A 9,465-nucleotide genomic window follows, 5' to 3' on the forward strand; every position below is an offset into this window, starting at 1 on the left:
CGGTCCTGGAGAGCCACAGCCCTGCAGAGTTTTGCTTCAACCCTAATCAAACACACCTGAACAAGCTAATCAAGGTCTGAACGGTTACTAGGAAGCTACAGGCAGGTGAGTTTTAATTAGGGTTGGAGCTGAACTCTGCAGGGCTGCGGCTCTCCGGGACAGGAGTTCGCCACCCCTGGTCTAAAGCATAGCCTACGCACAGTTCCATTGAATGATAAATGTGTTTTAACAATGTCCTTCAACCAAATGTACAAAGGAAACTGTTAAAATAACCACATCATTAACAACAACCTTGAAATAAGAGTGCAAGGTTTATCTGATAATCAGATGCATGAAAGTAGCATTTGTTGCTAGGAAAAAAATAAATAAATAAATAAACGCTTTGCCCCCCTGAAAGGACTGCATCAATGAAAGCGCAGTGCAGCTTAACTGATTGTGAAGTATGAAAAGTTAAATATCGTGAGACATTTGTTGCCCAGTGTTTAGCTATTGTATTTCGGAAATCGCTGTCCGCGGTGCTGAAATTCTTACTTCTGCTGATCGTCACTCGATTTTAACGAATTAGCGAATACTCCTGAATAACCTAAACAATGTTATACTAGTATAAAACAGCAGATGGCACAAGAAGCATAGAAACAGGAGTTGTGTTTAACGGCTGATGTCATAGGTGTGAGAGCTACATCACTACAAGAAATCAACGATCCCCATGATGAGTTTTATCGTGTGAAATTTCATTTTACTTGATCAAAACATATGTAGGCCTACACGAAAATATGTATCCTAGACAGATTGTTCGACATAAGGAATTATTGATAACGGAAAGTTTCAAATCACCAGCTGGGACTGATCTTCACAAGACTTTAAACACGCTTGGACAAAATCAATTGGTCATTCGATTCTCTTTCAGAGGCAGATGTCACGATGCACCCACTTCAGCCAGATGGACAGCGGACACGACACTCATCACCCTGCAGTAAATCCCAACAAGATATGCATGAGCAAGCCTAATGTACACTCTCCCTACAGCATTACTATCCAATTGACGGTTAGATATTCAGCTTGATTTTAACTTTCAGTTCGATGTTAAGCCCCAGAAAAAAGAAGATCACAAAAACATATGTATGGACTTCATCCCTCCACTTGTGTTTGGTCATGGCAAGACGTATGTTTGTAGTTTCTCAACATTGCACAATTCTGCCTATATGAACTCATTTTCTCTCTAGATAGATAGATAATTTTGTAATAATGAAAAACATACATATTCACATTATAAAGTGTTATATATATATATATTATTTGAACGGATTTCCTCATAATTAGATGCTGCTTGGTTCAGTGTCATATGAAACCCTATGTGAAGCAAATGATCAAATAATACGACAGTACAGTATGAAGCAGATGTGCAATTTAAGCGCACGTGCCTCATCTCCTGACGATCTTAAGTCACCTTTTTTATTGGCTAAAGATGCAGCATTAGTCTCAGTGTGTCACAGGCCATTACAGCCGGGATCTGACACCCCATGATCAATACCATGAGCTACGTCGATCGTCTCATCCTCTCGTCCTCATTGGCTGAGCGCATCCAGAGGAAGGCCCACCTCAAGATCGTAGTGTAAAATTTCCTTCCACGATATTTCAGTCTACCACGCAATTGAAGCATAAGGACAAAGAAGGTGCTTTAAAAGGTATGTTTTAATTTTCATTACACGTCTACGAGGCTGAAACGCAGTTGTTTATATTAGCATGAACCGAGATCGTGTGAAAATACTAACGCTGTGCTCGTAAGGACACAAAACACCGTGCACATCGATGGAAACGAGTATTCGCGTGCTTGTGTGCCAATTAAAACATTGCATGTTGAATTTTGTATGCAACCTGATGATAAAACACGCAATTGTTTTATTTTATCCGTGTCGTGTCTAGCACTTCTTCAGTGTGAGGACAGTGGAGAGGTGACACCATATTGTAAAGGAGAAGTGCAAGATTCATCTTTGTTTGCGTTTAAATGAAACACTGTCAGTAATGTGTCGACACACATTGTTCTTCATTATAGCAATGCCTTCGTTCTATAAAATGTTTAAAATCACCAAAAATGCATGTGGCAATTTTAATGTACACAAGCCTTAAAATATGTCTCCCAGGAACCCATATAGATGCTCAGTATAAAATGAGCCGTTTGAGTAATAATTAATGAGTTTGTGAACATCTCGAGGACACCTCCTGCTGTTAAAGCTGAAAAATAACGTCAGCCGATGGTGTGAATGTTCTCATCTCATTGTTTGTGCTTGAATGGGCGTTTTATCTTCAGGGAAATTAGACTCTTTATTGTACGACTGACAGCCTGCTATTAACACACACACACTTGCTCTCAATTCCAAATTAACCCACATTTGCATACAGTGCAACACAAACCCTGTTTTTCATTGTGTCCTGCTACATAACTTGCTCTCTTGGATGCAGAAGGGTCAAGATGGATGTTTTTATGAAGGGGCTTTCTAAAGCTAAAGAAGGTATGGCAGTGGCCGCAGAGAAAACCAAGGAAGGTGTTGCTGTGGCTGCAGAGAAGACCAAGGAAGGCGTGATGTTTGTGGGTAAGACATGGAGCATATAATGCTCTTTTTTTTTATTTTTATGCATGCATATCACGAATCAAGCGTGAGCTCAGTGGGAGTGGGAGGGACCATGAAGCTCTGAGCCTGAGGGCCAGGAGGGGGTTGCTATCTGTTTCACTGGAGCTTCTCAGAGCATCGCTATAGGTTCAGGCACTATTGTGTAATTTTGTGATTGGCTGGGATATTGGGTGGGGTTTTCCAGGCCTCTTACATCTACCACCTCGTATTGAATTTTGTCTTCTTATAGAGCCATACAGAGCCACATTTCTTGTGTATATTGTGGGTATTTTTGGACATGTTCACGTCTCTGAGGTCTCTAAGGACCTTTAGAATGTTTTTAAACAACATTAGACACAATTTTTAGAATGATGATTATTATAAATTTAGTTTTGGCCTCATATTAATTAAGACTAAACATAATAAAATTCATTCATATTATAAATTATTTGTGGAAAGGGCTCTACAGATGAATTTGGAATTTAATTGTAATATTTAGAATCTTCAAATATATTGATTTCTTTTGGTTTAGTACATTGGCAATATAAAAGTGAATTATTTAATTTTATTTAAACATGTTGTCTTTTAGACAGAACACTTACCTTTCTCAAACAATATAAATTGGACATTATGCATTAAAATATATAACTTTTTTTTTTTTTTTTTTTAAGTTAAGTAGGGGGTCCATTGCAAGCGTATCATCATATTTGGGGTCCTTAGCATCAAACATTTACATGGGAAAATGTACACTTTTGCTTATTACCTGATGTTAATTTCTTACCTAAAATCTTGATGTTGAATATAATAAAAGTTCATGTTATTTGCTAGTCTTTTAAAAGCAAATGTTAAATCCCTGGTTTGCCCTGTAATGAGTATATAATGATATTATTACTTATGGGATTTTCTATAAAAAATATAGAAATATATAAAATTATAGGAACAAAGAATCCTAAGAATGTTTTAAAAAAAAAATGAAATAATAATTTCCAAATATAGTACATTAAATAGTGATCTGTCTAGCATTATAGAAAGTAAAAAAGATGAGTAATAATGTAAAATGTTACCAAGAAAATATTTTTATATCAAGGGTCCTTGATATAAAATGTCAAAAGATTGCAGTCCCTCCCTCTGTACAGTTTTCATGTCCATGTGGTTTGTTGTGCACACTAGATCACTCATCTTTTCAATATTTCTCACAGGAGAATGCTTATGATCATATTTGACCTACTGCAATATATTTCACTCTAACAATAAATGCTGTGACAGTCCTGTTTGCATACTCATTTCAGCGGTTGTCATCACTCTCTATCGCACAGCCTCCAGAAATGCCTCTTTAATCATCAATGGATTTTACATCTGGAAAATTAAAAGCACTCATGATACTGGACTGACATTGATTCTAGTATAACATAAACGGTACAGAGAAAATCCATTTCATGTAACCTGATCTTATAAGGGGATTCTTAATGTACACGCTAATTTGAGAGTGAAATAACACCGTGTGAGATGGTTGACTTCTGGAGCTGATCCAGCATCTCTCTGATCTCCTATCAGGTTGGAAAAAAGCCTTACGGGCCACATGTCACACAATTCCATGAGCTCATAGACCTCTATATGCACAGCGCCCGTGACAAAAAGCTATCAATTTAAAAACAGACAAGAGTGGCAGTCCAAATCCTTTCATTATATAGAATATAATGCTGAAAGAAAGGAAATGTGTCTGTCCAAGTATGTCTGAAATGATTCTAGCTTGCTCAGCTTGTTGCTGTGTGCTTTGATCAGTAAGACGAGACATTGATCTCGTCTGTTGACCTGCTGTAATTGGAGACTGAGAGGGCATTTGTGTCCGCCGAAAACACTCATTCATACTCCTCTGTTAGTTCTGATGTTGGGATGAATGAATAATAGAATCCCTTCAAATAAAAACCAAATACAGTTGCTGTCATTTCTTTTGCGGTGAACACAAGGTTGCACTTACGGCGGACAACCGCGGTGACCTGGGACACCATGCTTGAACGGCCTTATAGGAGTGTGTGTTAGTGCAGGGAGGAGGGGTGACGGGTAGCTGATGGTTCTTGTTCCACCTTGGACAGCAGCTGCGCAATCTCACACTCCCTCACGCACATGTGCCACCAACCCATCTGAGGATAGATTGAAGAGGAAGTGGCTGCTGCTAATGTCACACTGACTCGTTTTGTCCCACTGCTATTATGCTTCTGTAATTTCCTGTCCATTTCACTTTTATTTCCTGAGTGGTTTCTCATCCTCATATTGAGCTGTATATTCCCTGCGTACTACATTACTATATATTATGTTTTCAATAAAAAAACAGTCAACAATAATGCAATAGTGGATTTTTCAGTTTGCTGTTTGTGCAAATAGGAATGCAAAAATAATATTTGTTTTATATAAGTCTGGGCTCAGTAAGTTCAAGTTTTCAGAAATCATTCTAATATGCCGTTTTGAAGCTCAAATGACATGAATTATTATAACAGTTGAAAACAGCTGATTAATATTTTTGTGGAAACTGCTGCATTTTTCATTGTTCTTTGATGAATAGAAAGGTAAAAAGAACAGCATTATTTGAAATATAAATATTATTGGTTATTGGTTATAATGCTCCCACACGGTTTGTGCTCCATACATGATACCTCAAATTGTGAGGCTTGCTGGAAAGAGATGTGATATTACTTGTCTAAAATTTTATAATAATAATAATTATATATATATATATATATATATATATATGAAATATGTTTGATATATATACTGTATATATATATATATACTGATTAATATTTTTGTGGAAACTGCTGCATTTTTCATTGTTCTTTGATGAATAGAAAGGTAAAAAGAACAGCATTATTTGAAATATAAATATTTTCTAACAATGTAAATCGTCTTTTCTCTTACCTACTGTTGCTGTTACCACTTTAATGCACCCTTGCTGAAAAAAAGTATTAATTTATTTTAAAAAATGTGTGTATATACTGTATATTCTGCATTCCAAACCCATTCCTATATATAAATTATATATATAGGAATGGGGTTGGAATGCTTTATCAGGACTAATTTATCACTAAAGGAAATGTCTATAATTTTACTAGATTTTTTTCATTATGTTGTTATTATCATGTTTGTTCCATTTTATGATATATGGAACAAACACGACAATAACAACATAATGGGAAAAAAAAACTTCTAGAAGCTTGTAGCAACCACGTTTCAGAAAAATCTAGTAAAATTATAGACATTTCCTTTAGTGATAAATTAGTCCTGATAAAGCACTTATAATCTGTCCTTTTATCTAAAATGATACATCTGCTACACTGTGCATTCATGAACAAGTCTTTCGCATTTTAAGAAGCAAATTTGTTATAATGACTCAAGTACTGTAGATGAAACACATCAGCTCTAATGAGTCATGGGTGAATGACTCTAGTTAAAACATCTTTTTGCTCAAGAGTAATTTATCTTCTTCTCTCTCTTCTAAGAATCATACTCAGACTGAGACACAGAGTGCTATTTGCCATTACAGTATATGGCAACTCCTTCCCTAGGAAGTGTTTCTGAGCTGTAGTTCACTCAAGCAGGGCGGTTAAGGTGACAGGTCTGAGATACAGGCTCTATTAGCTCTAATGATTTTTCAGTGAACCTTTAAATGAAGCTACTCTGGGAGTTCCAGGCTTGTATTTCACATTGTCTTTCTACTTATTACCTGTCTGTATCATGTACCTACTTTCAGCCTAATCGCAGTTCCTTCAGTTTAATGTGCGTTTCCATATAGATATGGGCTGTGTAAATTATTTTACAATATTATTTTGTGTGCTTGCAGGCAACAAGACCAAAGACAGTGTTGTAACAGGTAAGGTGATTCTGCAAATTGTTCTTTAGTCTTGTAAATAATGAATACGTCTCATTTAATGTGTTCAAAGGGCATGGCTTACAGCCAGTAAGTGGAACCAAGACAAATAGTTCTGTGCCTAGGCGATATTTCAGAAGGTTATTTGTCTAGGACAGATGGAAAACTAGAAAAGTCACCGTGTTTTTCAGTATGATTAACTGTTGGCCTCTTACTTAAGCCAGGGCTATTATAGTTAACTAAAACATAAAAGAAAAAGAAAAAAAGTTAACTGAAAAAAAAAATGAAAAATAGAAAAAATCTTAAACTTATTTTAGTTCAGCTAGTTGCCAAGGCATCATTTCTAATTTTAGTTTAGTTTAACTTTAAGTACTAAAATAACAAAAAATTAAACTGTATTAACTACTTAAACTCGGGGGCGTTTTTGTGTATTTTCGCCTAAATTTGACATACCCAAATTCAAATGTTTACCCTACACACATACAATGGAGGAAATGAAAAAAAATGGTGTCATTGTATAGAAAACCCTTTGAACTACAAAATATGGTTGTAATTTTTCATAAATAACATTATATATGTTTTAAATATTACAATAAACACTAAAAAAACATAGTTATATTATACATTATATTAATATAAAACACATGTTCAACAACCAATTTCATGAATAAAATTTGTATAATAATAATAATAATCTGTGATTCTTAATGGATTTTAAAAATCCATAAAAATATAATTATTTAATTATATTATATAATAATATAATACATGTTTCTTTTTCATAGACCGTAGTGCATTATATGAACAAGGTTTAATCATAAATAAATTGATGACAGTATTTAATACAACATGGCCATTTGTTGATGTAATCTAATGTGAGCCAGTTGATTTTGTCATAATAATATCGAAATAATCTGCCTCTATTCAATAAAATAAAATGCAATAACATTTAATAAGTTACATTGACATTGTCGCAGTGTAGGACAATAGCCTCAGATAATTTCCCATTTTTTTCTTATGTTGCCAAATAAATATTGAATTTCTGACTTTGAGTGATGTGTTTCTGTTGAAAATGGGTTGTGTCTGTGTTTAAAAACGTGGTGTGTTTCATCACTGGTCAGTGGCTGAGAAGACAAAGGAGCAGGCCTCTCAGCTGGGAGGAGCTGTGATGTCTGGAGCTGGAAACATCGCTGCTGCCACCGGCCTGGTGAAGAAGGACGAGTTCCCCAGTGACTTGAATGTATGTTCTTTTAAATAACATTATATATCATTATTATTACATATTATTATGTACCATTCCATGTTCATTCTGTCAAAAAGTCCATTGTAAAAATGTGCAGTTGTTACCTTTATTTAGCTATTTTTATTAAGGTAGCAGCTCTTTCTACCTGATCAAACTCTTAAAGGAGTAGTTCACTTCCAGAATAAAAATTTAATAATTAATTAATTTCAAAAATAATTATTTTTATAAAATTATATGGACTTCCCTATAATTTACTCAGCCCCATGTCATCCAAGATGTTCATGTTTTTATTTTTTCAGTCGAAAATAAATAGTTTTTTGAAGAAAACATCTCAATATTCTTCTCCATGTAATGGACTTCAATGGTCCCCACCAGATTGAAGGTTAAAAATGCCGTTTCAGTGCAGCTTCTAAGGGCTCTACACGATCCCAGCCGGAATAAAGGTCTTATCTAGCGAAACATTAGCGTCATAGACTTTTTAACCACAAATGCTCATCTTACTCTAGCTCTGCTTGCGCATGCGCGTCTTCACGTATTACGTAATCACGCTGGAAATGTTAGCTCTTCGTCTGTGTACTTCGATTCAAAAAGGTAGGGTAAGGCGAAAAACTCCATCTCATTTTCTCCTCCAACTTCAAAATTGTCCGACATCGTTGTTTAACCTTTTTTTTTTTTGTAAAGGGCATTTGACTTTCTTTGCATGTTCGCTTTGTAAACACTGGGTCGGTACTTCCGCCTACATCACACGTGACCTTTCCAACGTGATTACGTAATGTGTGAAGACGAGCTAGTGCAAGATGAGCATTTGTGGTTAAAAAGTAGGGATGCACCGATACCACTTTTTTCAGAATGAGTCCGATATGATACTTTCATTTTTGGTACTCGCCGATACCTGGATTTTCACAGCATTTGTAATTTTTTTAAATATTGGGTACAGAAATAAAATAATAATAATATGAATCATGTTAGTTGGCTTCATTTAGCAAACAGATATTTCCTTCAGTTATTTCCACACTTAATTATACCTGTTAAAATGTATTGTATAAGCTTTTGTTACTTTCACTGTTCATTTTAATGGCGCATTAGAGCTGCTCCATTGCAGCAGCTCAATACTGTAATCACAAAACGTTTTCCTAAAATAATGCAGGGAACCACTCGTTATACATTATACGAGTACGCGCATACTATTTTGGTGATGTAATTTGCGTCACGCGCACTGTATGTGGACCCTCCCGTATGAGTAAAAACCAAAATATACTTTGGCTTTTAAAGCAAGCTAAACATGCGCAGCGCGCACAGGTTTGTATTGGTGCAGAATGAGAGAGACACTTCTAGCCTAGCGCATCATGCAACAGAAGTGTGCGCTCTCGGACTCTCGCTCTCTCTCTCATTACCGTCAAATAACTTTAGTAACTTGTGGATTTTACTTACTTGCTTTTGAAATATCCGACCGAACTACAAACTTTCCAGTAATGTCTGTGAGATATTCACTCGACAAGCTCGCGTATCTGTGCCACCGCGCGCTCTGCTTATCAACTCGTGCACATCCGCTATACAGGCGTGGATATTTAATGTTTAACATTATATTAATTACTTACATGTACTTCATAGACATCCTTAATCTCTAATGTGGTATTGGCTTTTGGTATCGGGGCATTTTTACGAGTACAGGAGCGCAGTATCGGGCCCGATACCGATACCAGTACCAGTATCGTATCGGTGCATCCCTATTAAAAAGTATATACATTTTT

The 9,465-nt window shown here is 35.8% G+C and overlaps 1 protein-coding gene across 3 annotated transcripts in view; it reads left to right on the forward strand.

Annotated features, from left to right (window-relative positions):
* The window catches only part of LOC107749751 (beta-synuclein-like), a 27,065-nt gene that overhangs the window by 5,418 nt on the left and 12,182 nt on the right, over positions 1-9,465 (forward strand). Inside the window, exons 1-4 of one of the 3 annotated variants that reach the window (XM_016564904.1) lie at positions 1,518-1,685; positions 2,464-2,591; positions 6,445-6,474; positions 7,593-7,711. In XM_016564904.1, the coding sequence (XP_016420390.1) occupies positions 2,471-2,591; positions 6,445-6,474; positions 7,593-7,711 (270 nt within the window). In that variant the 5' untranslated portion in view covers positions 1,518-1,685; positions 2,464-2,470. Of the gene's footprint in view, positions 1-1,517; positions 1,686-2,460; positions 2,592-6,444; positions 6,475-7,592; positions 7,712-9,465 lie in introns of those variants that run through there. The other 2 variants (XM_016564903.1, XM_016564905.1) reach the window with 2 other exon arrangements.

This window comes from Sinocyclocheilus rhinocerous, unplaced genomic scaffold (assembly GCF_001515625.1).
Source record: "Sinocyclocheilus rhinocerous isolate Xijiao unplaced genomic scaffold, SAMN03320098_v1.1 scaffold860, whole genome shotgun sequence".
In the NCBI taxonomy this organism is placed as follows: Eukaryota; Metazoa; Chordata; class Actinopteri; order Cypriniformes; family Cyprinidae; genus Sinocyclocheilus; species Sinocyclocheilus rhinocerous.